This window comes from Lynx rufus, unplaced genomic scaffold, assembly GCF_022079265.1.
Source record: "Lynx rufus isolate CCGP_SWC_20201006 ecotype Redwood Valley unplaced genomic scaffold, mLynRuf1.p SCAF_24, whole genome shotgun sequence".
Taxonomy (NCBI): Eukaryota; Metazoa; Chordata; class Mammalia; order Carnivora; family Felidae; genus Lynx; species Lynx rufus.
In genome coordinates, this window is record NW_025814839.1 from 19,289,434 (window position 1) to 19,309,567 (window position 20,134).

General features: G+C 45.9%; 1 protein-coding gene across 2 annotated transcripts in view; it reads left to right on the forward strand.

Annotated features, from left to right (window-relative positions):
* The window catches only part of TTC28 (tetratricopeptide repeat domain 28), a 429,855-nt gene that overhangs the window by 301,615 nt on the left and 108,106 nt on the right, over nucleotides 1-20,134 (forward strand). For both annotated transcript variants that reach the window (XM_047088065.1, XM_047088066.1), the window contains exons 6-8: nucleotides 12,877-14,218; nucleotides 15,500-16,023; nucleotides 19,565-19,674. In XM_047088065.1, coding sequence (XP_046944021.1) covers nucleotides 12,877-14,218; nucleotides 15,500-16,023; nucleotides 19,565-19,674 — 1,976 coding nt within the window. The remainder of the gene's footprint in view (nucleotides 1-12,876; nucleotides 14,219-15,499; nucleotides 16,024-19,564; nucleotides 19,675-20,134) is intronic.

Genomic DNA, 20,134 nt, shown 5'->3' on the forward strand with positions numbered 1-20,134 from the left:
TTTTGGCCTTTTACTCAGACTAGTACCTTATGCTTCATGGTCACATGGTGGCTGCTGAAGTTCCAGGCATCATGACCTGTTCAAGTCAGTAGAAGCAAGGGATGCTGAGCCAATTGCTTCAGTATCCTTTTATTTATTTCAGAGAAGCGATTGCTTTTCTAAAATGCCAGGACACTCCTGATTTTGTCTACTGACCATGATAGTGTCTCCCTAACTGCAAGGGAGACTGGGAAAGCTTTCCAGCCCCACAGCCAGGGACAGCTAGGGGAAGCAGGAAGTTGAAAATGAGTGTTGGCTGAGCCAAACTTTGCTGTCTTCTGGAAGCCTTTTTTTGACATGTATTATTTGTATAATTGAAAAAATATACTTGAGATTATTATGTTCAATTTTGATCATTATGGAATCCCAGTAATGTAAAAATATGCACACCAAAAGGACAAAAAGAAAGCCACAGGAGCTTTAAAATTGTCTGCTCTGGCTCTACTAATTGTATTCTGCATTAATGTTCCTGTATATAATCAGAGGAGAAGAGGTTAGGTGGTTCTTGTATTTGTATGTAGGTGGAAGAAGTGGTTGGCCAGAGGTAAGAGTGTAGATGGACAGCTGACTGATCTGGCCAGATGGACAGACAGGGACCCACCCCTTCCTAACGTAGCGAGGTTGAGATATGTCAAGAACTAACAAATGTTCTGGGAAGCTCGAGTTCCGGTGGTTTCTACAGGTTCCCCTTATCTCGTGAGTCTACAACTTGAATAAAGGAGGTAAATGGGACTTCAGATTTAAAGCAGTTCACAAGAGCTTTCTAGTACATGTTTAAATATCATCTCTGTGCTATGCATGAGTGAGCCAGCCTCAGGAGCCTCTAATTTCCTAAGTAAATCCCTCTCAATTAAGCAGAAAGAGAAGGAAAACTGAAAGCAGTAAATGGATTCACAGTTTTAATCCCATCTTGCTCTTTTCCATGTTTTTGAAATTGCCCTCACCAAAAGCCCATGTACTAATAGAAAAATGAGCAGAATATATGAATCACTTGTTTTGATAGCATTATGCTTAATCTAGCTAGAACACTTCACACAATCATAGAGTTTGAGTTTTCTATCCAGTGTGAATTTTTAAAATGAAGCTTTTCAGACCCGATTGCCTTGGGAAAGCAGATTTTATAATTTGCTCTCCAGCCTGGCTGGAAAATCCATCTGTCTTTGCAATTGAATTTGCAAAGTGAAATCATTTTTGAAGGGCTGTTCTTTTGGCCAGCTCTTCTGCTGCTCCTCCCTTTCCCTGTCTGTTTCCAGGGCTCCCTGTTGGTCTGGGCACACTGTGCCATCTTCTTGTCCTCTCTGGGCCGACGGAATGGCGCATTCCTGGGGGATGGGCTTTGTCCTCACCCCAGATTGCACAGCTGAATTCTGCAGCACTTGCTGCCTCAGACTCTCAAAGGGGCAAAATAATTCGGGGGGAAGGTGCTGGGCGGGGGTAGGGGGAGGCATTGAGCCTGGGTTCAGGTCCTAGCTCTGTAGCTTAGTGGCCCTGTGGCTTTTGTGAGTGTCTTCGAAAGCAGAACCCCTCCCCCCCCAACCCTGCCTTTGTTCTAGAGTCAAAGAAGTTAATGGAGGCCCAAGGACTTTGAAAACTGACAAGTGCCATGAAGTGTTTCATTGGATTCTGCTCAACAATTCAACAAACAGCTTTGGAAACATTGAGTTTTAGGTTACTTGAGGTCCATCCAGTAGACAGATTTAGGAGACTAACATTTCAGAGAGAAGTCCCAGCTGGAAATGCGTCTTTGGGAGCCCACACAGTTGGTTCTTGGTGTCAGGAATTGAATCAGCTCACAAAGGAGAATTTTGTGTATTATTGTCACTATTATTAGTGCTACTACTATTTTTCTGATTTAGGAAGGTTCCCCTCTCCCTTATTAGTTATCATAATGAAATTGGAAAGAAGCCCCATTATAGGTGTCTCTTTTTTTTAAATTTTTAATGTTTTTATTTAAATATCTCTACACCCTATGTGGGGCTTGAACGCATGACTCTGAGATCAGGAGTCAACACACTCTTCCGACTCAGGCAGCCAGGCACCCCTGTAGGTATCTTTTAATTTATCTTCCTAGTGAATTATATTTCATGGGTAAGAAACTGGTGAAGGCAGTCAGTCAGTAAGCCAGATTTTAACATTAAGATTCAGCCAGTAAGCCAGATTTTAGAATTAAGGTTCCTAGTTTCTCAGTGTTTTGCTTAAATTATTGGATGCCAGCCAAAATACTTCCCAAATAATTAATTTTGATGATTTATTTTAGCAACTTCAGCTGGATGACAGGACAGAAGTTGTCTTTGTTTTTTTTTCAGATTATTAATTAGCGCCAGGGTATAAAATCACCTCAGAGTATCCAGTGTTTCTCATTGTGGTGTATTGACATTTGAGGGTGTGATATTCTTTATTGTGCAGGACTTCTCCCACATGGTGCAGGCTGTCTGGTCCCTCTGGCCCCACCCCCAACCCGACAGTGTGGGCTCCCAGATATTGTGACAACCAAAAATGCCCCATCTCATTTTCAAATGTCCTTGGGGGTGGGAGGAGTCTCCTCTCCTATATGCACAGACTGAGACTCTTAAGGAAATGGGCCCCATTCTCATGTCACATGCAGAGCTTGGCTATAATATTGTCAAGAGCCCATAACTTTGTGTTCTTCTTGGATGAGAGAAGCTGTTATCAACTTCCCTTTGGTGTGCTTGCCTTGGAAATAAGATGGCATCTAAGACTTAGAGCGAATTACACTCTACAGTAATATAATGGTGTAGGGAGTGGCATATTTTGATTTTGTTATTTGTAATATCGAGGACGGGGGTAACTGAAGCTGTTTGAAATAATATCAGCCCCTAGAAAATGGAGTATTACACCTTGGCATTCACTGTTTTATTTGATCTTCATAATCATCATCTGAGAGAGGTGAAAACAGGAGGCCAGGAAAAGTAGTTACTTTCCTAAGGGCACGAGACAGTGTTAGTCTCTACAGGCTAACATGGTGGTTATTATTAGCATTTCATATCTAAGTGAGAACTTCCTTGTGGCCAAAGCAAAAAGAGAAACACATAATTCTTATGAACCCAAAAGATGGGAGCATAGAATTCCTCAGGAAAGCTGAATTCTAAAAGAAATTTCTCGAGACATTTTTATATATGGGATTATGGTAACAAAATTTATAGTATAGCTAAAATTTTAGCAGCAAAGATTATAATAGATTTCAGTGTGCTTTTTCTAATAACAAATTTGAAGAAAAAATCAACTCAGCCTAGGTTGTTAAGATTAAACCTCAATTCACTGAAGTCTGTTCAGTGTGGGTTCACGGTCATTTGTTCAAGTTATGGATTTCAGTGGTCTCGCTTGATTCAGGGCTAGAGTTCAGGACATCCAGAGGAATGGATGACTCAGAATCCCTTCAGGAAACTTCTGTTAGTAGGTGTCTTTCCCCTGACACGGACAGTTTGAAACTGTAGGTTATGACAAGGGCTTGGAGGGTTGATATTGGATGGTACGTCCATGAGGATGTGCTAGGGTCTAGTGCAGTAACAACAGCCCACAGATCTCAGTGGTCCAAAACAACAGAGTATTCTGTTCACACCCAGGCTACCACAGGTTCATGTAACACTCGGATACTCCTCACGAATCAGGGCCTGCCACGGCTCCATCTTCCAATAGCAGCAGTGCCATCTGGAACACGTAGCTTCGGCAGTCAGGCAGGCAGGGGAAGAGAGAGCACGGAATATTGTACTCCAGCTCTTAAGTGCTTCTGTCTGGAAGGAACACATCGCTTCCACTCACATTCCATTGGGCAAAACAAGTCCCTTGGCCATGCCTGAGTTCTTCTGAGTAGGAAATACACATCTGGGTGTAGAAGAGAACCAGAGGAGGGAACATCATAGAGTCTACCACAGATGAGGGGAGAAAGGCAGTTCAAACCAAGGAAATGCGATGGGAAAGTCAGGCATACCAGGTAGGGTGGGACTGAGCCAAAGGGCCAGTGGGGCTGCTTCTTTGGCTGGTGTACCATACATAAGGAGCATGGGGCAGGACTGGCTGGGTTGGTACCGGGTCCGCGCAAAGTCTGTAAATGCCATTGTCACTGATGTGCCCTCTACTCTGCAGGCCAGAGGGACTCTGCAGGTGCTCCCGGGAGGTGGGACTGGCCCAGTTTTCTATGGCTCAGCTCAAGGGAGAAGCAGAACCAGTTATCTCTGCATTTCAGTGATTGAACCCCAGACCTTGAAACAAAAGAAATGTTTGTTTCGTATTGAAACGAACTCCCTGTAACATTCTCTGCATTGTTAACTTATGAGGGTGCTTCCCTCCTCTTATTGTGATTCAGAATGAAAACCAGGCACACTTTGCCTTCTCCAAACAGTGACTAATGGCGGGGCTGCGCCAGGCAGGCCCAGCGTATTTTTCACTCTGCTCCGGGCTTCCTACCAAGTTCTCTCACAGTGGCCAGGCCACAGCCGTTAGGGATGACTGTGCCTAGCACTTCCTACCTCATCATCCATCTCCGGAGCACCCCTCTCCAGCCACCTCCTTTTTAATAGGTTTAATTATTACTTCCCCTACTTCATGGTACAATTAATCTTCCCCACTGCCTCAGGATTTACAGCCGTACAGGCCCCGGGATTTTCCAAGCTGTTCACCTGCAGTCTTGGTTTTAACTCTCTGAGGGAAGTAGGAAGTGGGGCCATGTATGAAGGCAGTGAAATAAGTGTGGGCTCCAGTGGACTCCGGGCTGGCTTCTTGTCACTGTCATTCAGCACACGCCTTTGGGATGGTGGCAAGAGGGGGTGACAGAGGAACTAAACTGTGCCTCTGTTCAGCCTAAGGAGAGCCTTGGGCACCAGGGGTTGAGCAAATAGGGCCTCTCTGTTTCTCTTTCAGCAGCATTGTATTTCCTGCAAGTTTGATTGTCAGATGAATGAATTCTGAGGATCTAACGTACAGGGCGGTGGCTGTGGTTAGTCATACCTATTGTAGCTAAGAGAATAATAGATCTTTAGGTATTCACACTGCAAAAAAAGGTGATGGATGTGTTAATTAACTTGATTGTGGTAATCATTTCACAGTGAATACGCATATCAAATCATCACATTCTATCCTTTAAATATATACAGTTTTGTCAATTATACCTCAGGAAAGCGGGGTTAGAAAAAGACAGTTTTCAGTGGAGTCTGTCTGTGGGAGGGAGAGGTGGCGTATGAGGGATTTCCTCAACCTTATTATAGTGGGCTCCTCAGAACTGAAACAGAAGGGGAGGGCAGTTGGCACCTGGGACAGAAGTCCCCCTGAACTCAGTGTCACAGAAGACATCCCCAATTGCTGCTGAAGCAAAAGAACATAACAGGCCCTTAACTTCACTTACCCTTTGGAGGAACAGGAAGAGCCTGGTGGGTTGCATAGAAAAGGTAGACAGATGTAATTAAGATCAATGATGGCGGAAGAGACTCGTGGTGGCCCAAGAGTTCTCCAGAGGTGACGCCCCCCACGAATGATTACATCTGCCTACTCCTCCGGCATTCCTACAGCTCTTAGGATTTCCTGTTCTCTGATGTACACCTCTCTGCTTTAGATATGGATTTAGCCAGACCAGCAATTTGTTCTTTCATAGCTGCCACAAGATTGGTTTGCCGCAACAGAATCCTAACATTAATGTAGAACGAGTGGGTCCAAAACCATGACCGCCTTTCACTGGAAGGCATTCCAGCTCCATTCCAGAAGGGCAACGGGTGAGAGGACACAGACTCCTGAGTCAGAAGAACTTAGGTCCCAGTATCAGGCCTGTCACTTGGAGCTCTACAGGCCCCAGTGAGTTCTTGAAACTTCTCTGAGACCACAATAGTGCCCTCACAGGTTTGCTTTGAAGCATGAAGGAGATTATCAAGTAGAGGGCCAGGCACTGGTTTTCAGAAGAGCTTACCTACCAGGAACATGCTTGTGGCTAAAATCACATGAGAAGTTAATTTTGAAATTAAGTGCATGTAAAGATTTCTGTACCTTTGCTGTCCTCCAATGGCAAAAATAATGGGCTGGTCTCCAGGCTCATAAATAGTAACCCGGAAATGAGATAAAACATCCAGTTGGTTGCATTTCCAACACAGAGCACTTTGCTCTCGTGCCTTCGGTTCCAGCCATCTGTTTACTAGGCAGCTCTGTCCCCTCCTCCCCACTCCAAGCCTGGGGACATTTTAGGTACACTGTGGGAAAACTCTGTGTGGAGGCTTGAGAGGGAGAGGATTCAGGGAGCCAAATGAGCTGGAATAATGGGTGCCGATCTTTTGAAATTCAAGGTAAAACTCAATATTGTGAGCATAAATAAATCACAGCGGCAGGACACGGCACTGTGTTTTCTCAGTCCTCACAGCCCAGGGAAGGGATATGGAGGCTGGTTTACCCATACACGCTGGTGACCAGCTGATTTCTTTCTCTCGCGAGGTCCCAAAGACAGAAAAAATGAACTTGAATATCCACATCAGGACTTAGCTATGGGGAAGTTTCCTGACCCAAAAGGAACTACAGAAGGATGTGCCAGCACAGATCTCTCTGAACGTCTTGATTACTTGGTTTATCTTTCTGCTATGGAACTTGTCACACCCCCACACACACTCCCACACACGGTAGAGGGGATGGTATAATGAACCCCCACGTACCCATAACCCAGTTATCACCATTTTGCTAATCTGCTTTCATCTGTTTTCATAAATGCACCCACACCCACCCACCCACACGTGCTCACTTCTCTCCCCTCCTGGAGTGTTTTTAAAGCATACCACAGCCACTATGTCGTTTCATCTGTGAATACTTCTAGATGTATTTCTAACAGAGAACTTCTTAGCACAGCTGCTGTCCCATGTACCCCCCCTCCCCCAGGAGACTGATAACAGTTCCTTTATGCCTCCTGTTTGGAAGCAGATGGGCTGGTACAGCTGAGGGCCCGTGCACCTAGAGTCCCTCCTTCCACTCTGCCATGGCCTCACTTCCTCTCACTGGGCCTGGGTCACGTCACTCATAACGTCAGCCTGAGGGAGAGCCTCTTCCGGCTCCCCCAGCTCACCATTTCCCTTGAGAATAGCTGGGGCTTTAGCTAGGCTGCGACAGATCCCACCCCGCTAGAAAGCAGTGGGAGAGAACAGATGAGCTCTTAAAGCCCCACTTGGATCACATACTATTCATAAGTAGAGCAATCATATTTTCAGTAAGTGAGAAGAGCACCTCCATTGTTTGTGGAGGCAGGCTGAAGCCCTGCTTCCAGAGAATTCACAAGAGAAAAGGCAGCCAGATGGAAGTCACTGTTGAAACGCTAAATGTTCTAACTGCAGTAGAAATTCTGCTTAGCTCATCCCATACCCCTTGGTCTTAGCTGGTCATGGCTAATCATACAAAGCAGACTGTATTGAGCATTTACTATGTCCCAGGCCCTTGTGCTGGCTTGTCTTAAGCATCGTCTCCTGGGCCCTCCCAACAGCTTTTGAAGTAGGTATTCTTAATCCCAGGCAGTGACCATTCCTGATGCCAAGGCAGAGGCCTACCGTGGTGATGTATAAATCCATACGCATGTGTCCTTTCTCCACGCGCCCTTGTAGGAACTCGGCTTTGTGAGGATCTTCTGCCCCACTAATCTTCATTTAATCCCCCTCCCCTGCAGCACGTTGTCACCTAGCACACCCCTGCTGACAGGCTCTCTGTAAGTCTTCATCTGAGTGACGGCCCTGGAAAATCAAGCTGTGGTCTCGAAAGGGAAGGAGGATCTGCAGATTATCTCCTCAGCATGTGCAGTCACTCTGCTGGCAGTTCTCAGGGCTGCTTTTATGTTGCCTCAACAAAGAGAACGGCTGCCAAGAGTGTGTAATGTTCTGTTCAGAATTCTCCAGGCTGGCAGAGGCTGCGACAGTAGAGACACAGGGCAGGATGATAAAGTTCCCATTTCAGCCAGGCCCATCGCCTCTTACCCTCACCCATGTCCAGAAGTCTGTTTTTGAGAATCTTCCGATGATTCTCTATAGAGCCTCGGAAGTGGCAGACGAGGAAGAAGGGGAGGAGGAAGGGGAGTGCGCAGGCGAGCTGGCTGGGGGTCAGATCATTTTGCCATCACCAGCAGGCAGTTTCTTTCACAACTCATTGAACCCTGGATAGCCATTATCATCCCAACTGCTCCCTATTAACTAGGCCAGACTCTTGAGGCCATGCGAGGAAACAGAGAATTCCTTTCCTTTCTGTCTCTGTCTAAATACCGCTGGTACTGCGTTCAGACAGCACGCTGCAGGTCACAAAGCTTATTGATACACACTCTTATGATTCTCATACCATTTCTCTGAGATGGTGTAACCTGACCTAAATAAGAAAACAAAAATACCAAAAAGTTTTTTTTTTTTTTAATTTTTTTTTTTTCAACGTTTGTTTACTTTTGGGACAGAGAGAGACAGAGCATGAACGGGGGAGGGGCAGAGAGAGAGGGAGACACAGAATCGGAAACAGGCTCCAGGCTCTGAGCCATCAGCCCAGAGCCCGACGCAGGGCTCGAACTCACGGACCGCGAGATCGTGACCTGGCTGAAGTCGGACGCTTAACCGACTGCGCCACTCAGGCGCCCCTCAAAAAGTTTTTAGTTAGGAAAGAAAGGGAAAGGAAGGAAGGGAGGGAGGGAGGGAGGGAGGGAGGAAGGAAGGTCGGTTCAGAGACATCAGTTGACTATTTCAAAGGTACCCAGCCAAATAAGATGGGAGCCATTCCCATTGTGCTTTAAAACACAACTGCTGACTTCAAGTTCTGTGCCTTTTCCATGGTCATGTGCCTTCCAGACACTTAGCCAATTTCCTGGAGGATGGTGTATGGGGGGACTAGCAAGGGAGACCTGTGTCCTTGGTGGCAGGGAGCATGCAAAACACTCAGGCTTCCTCCACTGCCTCCATTGCCTTCTCTGAAGGGCTCACATGGCTTAACATCTTAACATCATCTTGGAAACCAACTAATGATCATATTGGCTTTAAAAACCATTGCAGAGAAATCTAAAAGCTGTGGGGGAGGGGAGGGATCAATGCAAAGGCTTTGCTGTGGGAGCATGTGCTCAGAGGGAAATGTGGGCACCCCTGCTGCCCTCCCCAGCTCTGACTCTGTTCCCACCCACGGACTCTTGTCTGGGCAGGTATTTTCACTCTCATTTCAGAAACGCAGAAGCTGAGGACAGAGGGAGCAAATGATTCATATCCTTGAAGAATTCCCAGCAATTTGAAATCTAAAAAAATTTTCTTTTTATGTAAAGGCAGTTTAGGGATACAGGCCAAATTCAGGTCTTTAGAACTGAAATGCTTGTCACTAAGAATTTTTCACCACTAATGGGGTTCTAGGTGATGCTAAGGTATTGCCTCTTGGTTAGCTTAGAGTTTCTAACCTTGAGACAGGTTCTGAAAAACCTGATCCTTCCAGCAAGGATACCGGTGACATCTCCAACGCAGGGAATGACCTGACCCAATCCCCAGGAGTATTACTTTGCTCGATGGATCAGAGCTTTAAAAATACTTTCAGTGATTTTTAAGCCAAGTGTTATGCATTCATCATAGGAAAAAAAAAAACACTTAAAATACAGATAAGCAAAATGAAAAAATACCTGCAATTTCACCACCCAGATTATTACTGTTAACATTTAAATAAATTCTGTGCTGTATGTGTACATACAAATGTAAGCATGCATGTACACATTAATGTTTTTATTAAAATGTACTTTTTGTGGCCATATATTCCATTAACATTGTAATTTTTCCATGTTGTTATATAATCTTCTACTTCACTATTTTCTTTTAAATTTTATTTTAGAGAGAGTGAATGGGGGAGAGGGGCAGAGACAGAGAGAATGAGAATCTTAAGCAGGCTCCACGCTCAGGGAAGAGCCCACCATGGGGCTTGATCCCACAACCCTGGGATCATGACCTGAGCCAAAATCAAGAGTCAGACAGACAAGGAGAGCCACCCAGGTGCCCCACCATTTTTTTTTTAATTAAGTTTCATTTGTTCTAAGGCAAACTCAAAAGGGTTTTTTCCTACTTCACCATTAAAAAAATTGTTTTAATGTTTATTTTTGAGAGAGAGAGAGAGAGATAGAGAGAGAGAGAGAGAGAGAGAGAGAGAACGAATGGGGGAGGGGCAGAGAGAGAGGGAAACACAGAATCCAACGCAGGGTCCAGGCTGTGAGCTGTCAGTATGGAGCCCAAGGCAGGGCTCGAACCCACAAACTTCAAGATCATGACCTGAGCTGAAGTCGGACACTTAACTGATAAGCCACCCAGGCACCACCCCCCCTTCACCATCTTTAATGGCACTATGTTATTCCATTATATAGAAGACCATGATTTACCGAGTTTTTTTTTTCCTAATAAAATTTATTGTCAAGTTAGCTAACATACATTATATACAATGTGCTCTTGGTTTGGGGGATAGATTGGGTTATTTTTAAATTGGGAAATATTTTACACTCATAAGAAAATGCACAGACTAATTAACCATAGTTTGTTTAATCTCTACCACCTTGAGGATTTCCTTTCCAGGAAGCCTATTTTCAGCCTAATTTCAGTTACTAATATTTGAATTTCAGTCTGCAGTTTATAGTGCCCTTGCACATACATTATTTCATCTGATCCTTACCACTGGCCTCTAAGATTGGCATCGAGATTATTATTTTCCTCACTTTATAGATGAACTATGAAAAGCTCAGAGAGGCTAAATGATTTATCCAGTATCCTGAGTCTAGTTAACATCAAAGAGCTGGCTGCCCCTATGGAGGGGCAGACCTCTACCCCAGGCAGGAGAGGACGTTGGCCAGAAGGGCAGCCCTCATGCGCTCCTCTCTCCCCACCTCGCCTCAGCGTTTCTGATGTGTGCTGACATTATTTGTTTCCTGACTGTCCCCCTTATACACCCTGTGTGCTCTCTGAGGGCAGCCTTGTGTCTGGTTTCACTGTCTGCCCCCTCTGCCTACCACAAGGCTTAGCACGCGGTAAATCCCGGCCCAGCGCATGAGCGAGTGAATGAAATGTGTCACAGAGATAAGCAAATTGTGGGGGCTGCATTTTGACAGCTTTCTTTCTCGGCGTGTCTATTTTCAGTTCAGACGTTTAACAAGAACCCAGCTTGGTGTTTTTGTGTTTTTGTACTTCTGCAGGTTTAGGTCGTCACTGAAAAAGTCACACACTAAGTCGTGGAAGAGTGTGTTCAAAGCCAAGGGCAAGGAGAAACCTGTTTGTGTACTAGATTCTCTCCATCTTTTCCAGTGTCCCCCCCGTCCCGCCCCACCTCACCCCAGGCCCCACTGGGATGAACCAGGCTCTGCTTAAAGGTGCCTGCCAAGTTACTTTGATGATATCCCTCCTTTGGAACTACTTTATATTTTTTATATTGATGATCTATCCCATTTTGAACTGCTTGTAGAAACAATAGCTTAGCAGCTATAGCATAGTTTATGAGGGTGGTTTAAAGTGCTGTTATTATCGACTGTAAAAGCTATAGACAGAATTACAAGAAATTTTGGAACAAAAAAATCATTCAAATGCCATCACCTCACAAGGCGACAGTTTCCATTTTTGCATAATCCCCTCAAGGTCCTGTCCATGTGCGCACATTTATTTTCCTAGATGTTGTCACAGGGAGCGTGCGGCATTGTTTTCTGCTTTTTCCACTTATTAGCGGAAGAACCTTTTCCCCCCATTTTTCTACATAGACTTCATAATTATCTTTTAATGACTGCATAATCCTCTGTCGAGTTGATATACCAAAATGTACTTCCACAGCCCCCCAGTGTTGGCTGTTTCAGATGTTTCTGATTTCCCACTAATCTATAAATGCTGTAGTGAAGATTGTTATGTGAATAGCTTTTGCATTTGTCAAGTGATTTCCTGTGAATATATTCCCCGGAGTAGGATTGCGGGGTCTGAGCAGGACCATGTTTGTGGCTCTTTTCATCGCGCTCCTGTACGGTCTCTTCTCCTTGATGTCCAGCCAGTGATGTGTTTACCAATTTCGGGGCAACTTCCTCAGTATAGGGTGGTTCCTAAGTTTTTTGTTTGCTAATTAAGTTGAAGGAAAATGGTATTATTGCAGGATGGCTTTATTTTGCATTTCTTTGATTATTAAAAGAAATTAGCATTTTCCCCTGTGGTTACTCTTTGTATTTCTTGGATGTGAGTTGTCTGCTCACACTTACTGTTCTTTGCCTGTTTCAGTAAATTGGGGTTTTGATTTTTTTTTTTTAATTTTTTTTTCAACATTTATTTATTTTTTTTTGGGACAGAGAGAGACAGAGCATGAACGGGGGAGGGGCAGAGAGAGAGGGAGACACAGAATCGGAAACAGGCTCCAGGCTCAGAGCCATCAGCCCAGAGCCTGATGCGGGGCTCGAACTCACAGACCGCAAGATCGTGACCTGGCTGAAGTCGGACGCTTAACCGACTGCGCCACCCAGGCGCCCCATGATTTTTTTTTTTTAATCAAGTGAAATCTTTATACACAATAGCTATTGGGTTTTGTCATGTACGTTTCACATATATTCCAGCATTGTGTTTGCCTTTAAATTTTGGATATTTATTTCAGTACAAAACTTCCTAATTTTGTAATCAAATTTGTCCTTTTTGTTTGTTTTTTTTGTTTTTGGTTTTGTTTTCCTGTTGCTTCAAAGCTTAGAAAGCTATCTCCCCTCTGGAGAGCTGATAAATATTTAATGCTACCTTCTGTTACTTTAAATTCTCTAATTCATCTGGATTGTATTTGAGTATAAATTGAGTTGCGAATGACATTTTTTTCCCCAAATTGCTCATCAGTTATTCTAACCTCTTTCTATTCCTTTATTCTCTTTCTCAGGAATCATACACCAGATGAAAGGCGATTATGATACTGCACTGAAACTCCACAAGACCCACCTGTGCATCGCCCAGGAGCTGAGTGACTACGCTGCCCAGGGCCGTGCCTATGGGAACATGGGTAATGCCTACAGTGCTCTGGGCATGTACGACCAGGCTGTCAAGTACCACCGGCAGGAGCTGCAGATCTCCATGGAAGTGAATGACCGTGCCTCCCAGGCATCCACACACGGGAACCTGGCTGTGGCTTACCAGGCCCTGGGTGCCCATGACCGGGCCCTGCAACATTATCAGAACCACCTGAACATTGCTCGGGAGCTTCGTGACATCCAGAGCGAGGCCCGGGCCCTCAGCAACCTGGGCAACTTCCACTGCTCTCGGGGGGAGTATGTCCAGGCCGCCCCCTATTATGAACAGTACCTGCGTCTCACTCCTGACCTTCAAGACATGGAAGGAGAAGGGAAGGTCTGCCACAATCTCGGCTATGCCCATTACTGCCTTGGAAATTACCAGGAGGCGGTAAAGTACTATGAGCAGGATCTGGCGCTGGCCAAAGACCTTCACGACAAATTGAGCCAGGCAAAAGCTTACTGCAACTTGGGCCTAGCCTTCAAGGCTCTGCTGAACTTCAGCAAAGCTGAAGAGTGTCAAAAGTACCTACTGTCCCTCGCCCAGTCCCTGAATAATTCCCAGGCTAAATTTCGAGCCCTAGGGAACCTGGGTGATATATTCATCTGTAAAAAAGATATAAACGGTGCAATAAAATTCTATGAGCAGCAGCTGGGCTTAGCTCACCATGTAAAGGACAGAAGACTGGAAGCCAGTGCGTATGCAGCACTGGGCACGGCGTACCGCATGATCCAGAAATACGACAAGGCCTTGGGTTATCACACGCAGGAACTAGAGGTCTATCAGGAGCTGAGCGATTTGCCGGGGGAGTGCAGAGCTCACGGGCACCTGGCTGCTGTCTACATGGCCCTGGGGAAATACACAATGGCGTTCAAGTGTTACGAAGAGCAGCTGGATCTAGGGCAGAAGCTGAAGGACCCCAGTCTGGAAGCCCAGGTCTATGGCAACATGGGCATCACAAAGATGAACATGAATGTGATGGAAGAAGCCATCGGCTACTTCGAGCAGCAGCTGGCCATGCTGCAGCAGCTAAGTGGAAATGAGTCTGTGCTCGACAGGGGCCGGGCCTACGGCAACCTGGGAGATTGCTACGAGGCCCTGGGTGACTATGAGGAAGCTATCAAGTACTACGAGCAGTATCTGTCCGTTGCCCAGAGTCTTAATCGCATGCAAGACCAAGCCAAGGCTTACCGGGGGCTAGGAAATGGACACAGGTAAAAATGACAGGGGACGAATGTGGTCGATGACACGCACAAAGAGCATCTGTGGCAGTAATGGCAACTTAAGTCTGCATGACAGCTTGTTAACTACAAAGCATTTTCATACGTGTCTTATTTGGCTCCTCCGATAATTTTGTGAATGTAGCAGGGATGTTATTACCCTTATGGAGGAAGAAACTAAGGCCCAGAGAGGTTGGGTCAACGTCCAAGATTGCACAGCTTAGAAAGGACAACCCAGAGTCGAACCCAGGGGTGTCTGACCCAAAATGCAGTGCTTTTTTGACTGCATTCATAGTGAGCAGGATAAAAGGGATAATGGGAACAGGAAAGGTGAATGCATCCATTCAACTGACGTTTACCGAAGGCCTCTCACATTATACGAATTTGTGTTTATTAACATAACATCTATCCCCACCAATTACTAGGACTCCCACTTTATTGCTTTTAGGGAAAGTCATCTGAGGATGGCAGGAGTGAGTAAACATATGCTATCATCATCATGCCAGGCACCTTGCAGTGATATCTTGCTTAATATTTATGGCAGTCCTGTATTACTCTACACTTACTATGATCTGCTTTGGGATGTGGGATTTACTATCATCCAGAAACGGAGGCTCGGGGAAAGGAATTCATGTGCCCCACACAACTGGCTTGGTCTGCCGCCAACATCCATGCTCTTCCCAGCCTTATCATGTCATCTCTTAGCAGCACAAAAAAGACACACTGTTGGCCAAGGTGATGCTTTCCTTCTGAATGTGGGGAACCCAAGAAGGTGTCTTGTGTCTGCAGAATTTACGCCCCTTCCAGATCAGCAGGGGATTAGGGCTCCTGGAGTGGAGGAAGGGCAAGGGTCAAACTAAATCATCACCCACAGAGTGCTCTGAGGAGCTCAGGGTGAAAGATTTATAGCCATTGTAAAGTGATTTCAAAAACATAGTCTAAGCGGTAGTGGAAATTGGGAGGCCCAAAGAACCAAACAGTTCACTTGCTATCATTGTGCCTATTAATATATTTTATGTTTCCTCTGGGGTGTATATCCCATTGAATCTCAAGCTCTTGGGAAGGTCACTAAGAGATGACTTTTGAATTGCTTTCCAGATTATGAAATTCCCCTGTATCTCACTCTAAGGGCACATGATAGATTCTAGCTAGAAGAGGAGTTAAGAGCTTCTATAGTAAGTGACAGTGACAAATGCTTTTCATTTTCTCAGGGGCTTTAGCATGTCTGCACCTGCACAAAATAATATCATTGCTTTTCTGTCTACATCCCCACAGGGCAATGGGGAGCTTGCAGCAGGCCCTCGTGTGCTTTGAAAAGAGGCTCGTGGTCGCCCATGAGCTCGGGGAGGCCTTTAATAAAGCCCAGGCCTATGGAGAGCTAGGAAGTCTGCACAGCCAATTAGGGAATTACGAACAAGCCATTTCCTGCCTGGAACGCCAACTGAACATTGCTAGAGAGATGAAAGATCGAGCGCTGGAAAGTGACGCGGCCTGTGGCCTCGGTGGCGTTTACCAGCAGATGGGGGAGTATGATACAGCCCTGCAGTACCACCAGCTTGACCTGCAGATAGCAGAGGAAACCAATAACCCCACGTGCCAGGGGCGAGCCTACGGGAACCTGGGCCTGACATACGAATCCCTGGGCACCTTCGAGAGGGCTGTGGTCTATCAAGAACAGCACTTGAGCATCGCGGCACAGATGAACGACCTGGTGGCCAAGACGGTGTCATATAGCAGCCTTGGAAGGACCCATCATGCCTTGCAGAACTATTCCCAGGCAGTAATGTACTTACAGGAAGGTGAGTGAAAAGGTCTGCGGTGGCCTCTCGGTGTACTCTGAGATCGAGTTCAGAGTCTACTCGGAAGGAAGGGTACACAGTTTGAGTGACTGCCTCTGCTTGGAGTGAGGAGCTCAGAGGGCATATCATTAGTTCAACCCCAAACCACGGTGCCCCCCCCCCCGGTGTTCCTTAACAGCACAAAGGCATTCCGTTGCCCAGAACATGTTACCTGGGTTGTGTAACACTGGTAGCCAGCTGCCCAAGGAGCTGATGCCCTCTCTGCTCTTCAGAGCCCTTGCCCTTGAGAGCAAACAACACTTTCCCATACAAGAGGAATCGTGTAAGATTTAGTCATGTGAAATTTAAGGGCCTGAATCCTAGGAAAAGACCCATCTGTTGCAAGCCCTGTTGTCCTTCTAGAAAATACTGTAACAAAACTGTATAGAAGTCAATTTTGATGTGGCAGCTGAGATCTAATCCAGTCTGAGGGTCACTCCAGCAGTTGGCCAGGCTTCCTTCCCAGTGTATATTGTCCACAGTGCTTGAGCTGGTGCTGTGGCAGCCTTGTGCCTGGCACAAGTGACAGAAAGTGATTGCCCCTGCCACGGCCTTCTCTTCCTCCTCCTTCCCTTCCCCCTCCACCACTCCCAACCCCCACCCCCGCCTCTGCTGCTGTCAGGTTCCACGCAGCTACTACTCGGGAAAGCACTTCCCCTCACACGGGCACATAACATCTTTCCATCCTGGGCGGGAAAAATGGCAGATACGATGTTCTTGGCTCACTAGTTGAAGGAAATAGTTGCCGACTTGAAGTAAAAACTCTCCTTTATAGTTTCTAGGGCTCTTCGCATATATAGTCTCTTTAATCGGATTTAATTCTCACAGTAACCTTGGGAGGTGTGTCTTTATTTGCATTCACAGACAAAAGGCCTGAGGCTCAGAGAGTCCAGTGGCTTGGTCCTGACCATACGGTCAGTCTGGGGTGTAATGGGGCCCAGCCCAAGGTTTCTAAGCCCAGGAACTACACAAGACCCTGTGCGGAGTTGTTTCTAACCTCCCAAGCCTCCTTGGGGAGGCTGGAGTAGTCAAATATTCCCCCTTACTCCTGAGCCCCAGCTGGGAAGCCAGGAGCGAGGGAAGCAGGAAGCAAAGTGGAGAATGGGCCAGGAGCTGACGGTTTGCTGTCATCCTCTGCGCAGACCAGGGATTGCTCTGGCCTGCAGGCTGAGAGGTTACCGAGAGGCTGGGAGCCACTTCCCAGACCTTCTCTGGCTCCCACTCAATGGCAGCTCTGCCTCAATGCATTAAATATGAGAGTTGGCTTTTGGTTTCCCGAAACTTGACTGTGGTAAAATTCCAACAGACTGGGGGCGATTTGCAGTTGAATTTGGGAAAACTATTAAATTCAGACCCAGCATATGACAACCTCTCAGCTGTGTTCTTTTGTACTTCCTGAAATATTGTTTCCATAAAGCAGCTGCTTTTGCCCAAGACCTTGTAACATAATTCTGTATTTATGGAAAACTCTCAATTTCATTTTTATTGTTTCTTGTAATTTTAAGTCTTGCAGAGATCTAAATTCTTATTGTGGCATCTCCCTGGTGTCTGTTCCGTGGATGTGCTCCACCAGAGAGCCTGGTGTGTCCCCTGAGCCAAGTTAGATGCCTCTTCTCATGAGCTGTTACAGGTGCGGACACCTGGGAGGCCCTTTCTGAGAGCTCTGAGTCACGTCTGCAGCATCTTGCACTGGGGGAACGGTTCAGTCAGAGACCACCTTGGCACTGTTTCCCTCTCTGGCTTTCGGAGAGGGCTGTGAGTCAGCGTCACCTTGCCCAGTGCACCAGAACCTCCCAGGTGGGGTCTGCTCTGAGATTTCTGTATAAGTGCTCCAGGTGATTTGTATAGACATCCCCAGTTAAAGCCACTGGTCTTGTCCAGCTTTCTCTCTTTTTGCAAATGAAGAAAGAAGCCTAGAGCGATTCGGTGACCTGTGCAGAGTTCCATGCAGCTAGTTCCTAGCAAACCAGACTTCAGGGATGCTGGACGGGTGGGTTAGATTCCTAAGAGGCAGAGGCAGATAGGAACAGGCAGGACAGGTACTATGTCTGCCTAGTAGTAGCTTTTAGTTCTTCATTGTTGAACCTGACTTTGGGCTGGAGTGTGTCCGACATGAGGAGATCCAGTGGGGAAAAAAGTCCTTGCTCACAGAGAACTTTCTAGGGAGGCTAGCTACCTCAATGAATTTTACTTCTGACTCATAGACCCAGATCTAGCAGGGATAGTCATATTGAAGAATGAATATGGTCAGCATGTTGAAGATTAAAACAACCAGTGTTCCCCTGGTTGTCACCAAGAACCATCTTCTTCCATCTGTGTTCCTATTCTAGGAAGTATTTTAAAATGTGAATAATTTCCAAGTATTATTTTTGTTACCCAGTGACATGATTTAAACGTAATGTGGTGCTTCTAAGTTTTCTGAGTTATGTGCATTTTGAAATGCATACATTTTATGAGTGGGAACCTGAATATCACTTCTGTTATCATCTCAACTGACTCCGTTCCTTTTCAAAAGTCAGAAATTGCATGGGCCCAGCATGCTCAGAGGCAGGCTCCCATGCACTCTAAATTAGATTCAAAAAAGGAAGTCCTTCCTTTGTGTGTATAGCTGTAGTGTGGGAGCCTTCATGGTGTCTTCTGCACAAGGGAACTCCTGCGTACAGAGGGCCAAATCATGAGGACAAAGCCATCCTGAGAACCACTTAGTGGCCAGTACAATAAATGGTTGCCCTCAGATTTGGCTCCCACAAAGCCCTGGAGGTGGCTGGTGTCCTGGAAGCCAGAAGCTTGCTGTAGGTAAGTGACCCAAACTGCAGGTGTCCCTCTGAAGGCCATTAGAATGAGGACAGTCTCATTTAAGGCTTTCAACTCATAATAGCACTTGTTCTACAACCCTGCTGGGGCACATCAAAGTCTCAGCCTTAAAGGAAAAACAGATTGGACATGAAATGCATCAGCGGCATCAGTAACAGAAGGCAGGGTCAGACTGTGTGAGCATTCTGCTTTGGGGAGAACATCAGATGTGTCTCCCATAAACACTGACTGGATGCTATGTACGTGAGATATGAAGAAGTATTAGCTTGGCTTCTGCACTTGACTGTGGAACTGTCAGGAAAAAGCCTTTGCCTGCCAAAGAATTAAGTTAGATAAATTTATAGGCCAGGAGTTTTCATTTGCAAAGCTGGGGATTTCACATCTGGGAGGGGGCCAGGTTAGGTTCATTCATTTCACTGTTTCTGTCTGCCCTGCAAACCTGTTTCCTGCTGAGACTCATCACCTCAGCTCTTGCCGGGGCATCTTGGAGTGTCCTGGAAAGGTCGCTACCAACACAGAATCTGAAGAGAATGCTTACTCTGCCTTGGCTGATTGTACTTTTGTCCTGCAATTTATTTAGCTGTGTTGTTAGCATTCTTTGTATCCACCTGAGGCAGAATGCCCTGCCAGGACTCCTGGGCAGGGTGGAATTGTCTTTTATGTGTCCTTAAAATTTCTCTGATTTCAGGTTTAAGGTTAGCTGAGCAACTGGGCCGAAGAGAAGATGAAGCCAAAATTCGCCACGGTCTTGGTCTGTCCCTTTGGGCTAGTGGGAATCTGGAGGAAGCCCAACACCAGGTGAGCGGAGGAACTCCTGTCCCAGGTGGATTTTGTTTCCAGAAGCACGGAAGACCTTGGGATTACTGTCCTGGTAGTGATGACATTTGCTGGAAGGTGCTATAACCTCTACCCTTGGGTCAATGTATAGGATCTCCGGCCCAGAAGTGTTGAACCACAGTGAAGATTCTTACTCACTTGTATGATAGATTTCTCAATGATTTCTTTGGAATTCCTGTATTATGTGCTACTGTTCCTCATTAAACCGTAATATGAAATTACATGCATTTTATGACAGAAGTAATTCAGGAATTTGTGCCTTGGCATCCTAGAATGTTATGGTATTTTACTTTACTTTTTAAACTATTTTTTTAATTTTTTTATGTTTATTTATTTATGACAGAGAGAGACAGAGCATGAGCGGGGGAGGGGCAGAGAGAGAGGGAGACACAGAATCCGAAGCAGGCTCCAGGCTCCGAGC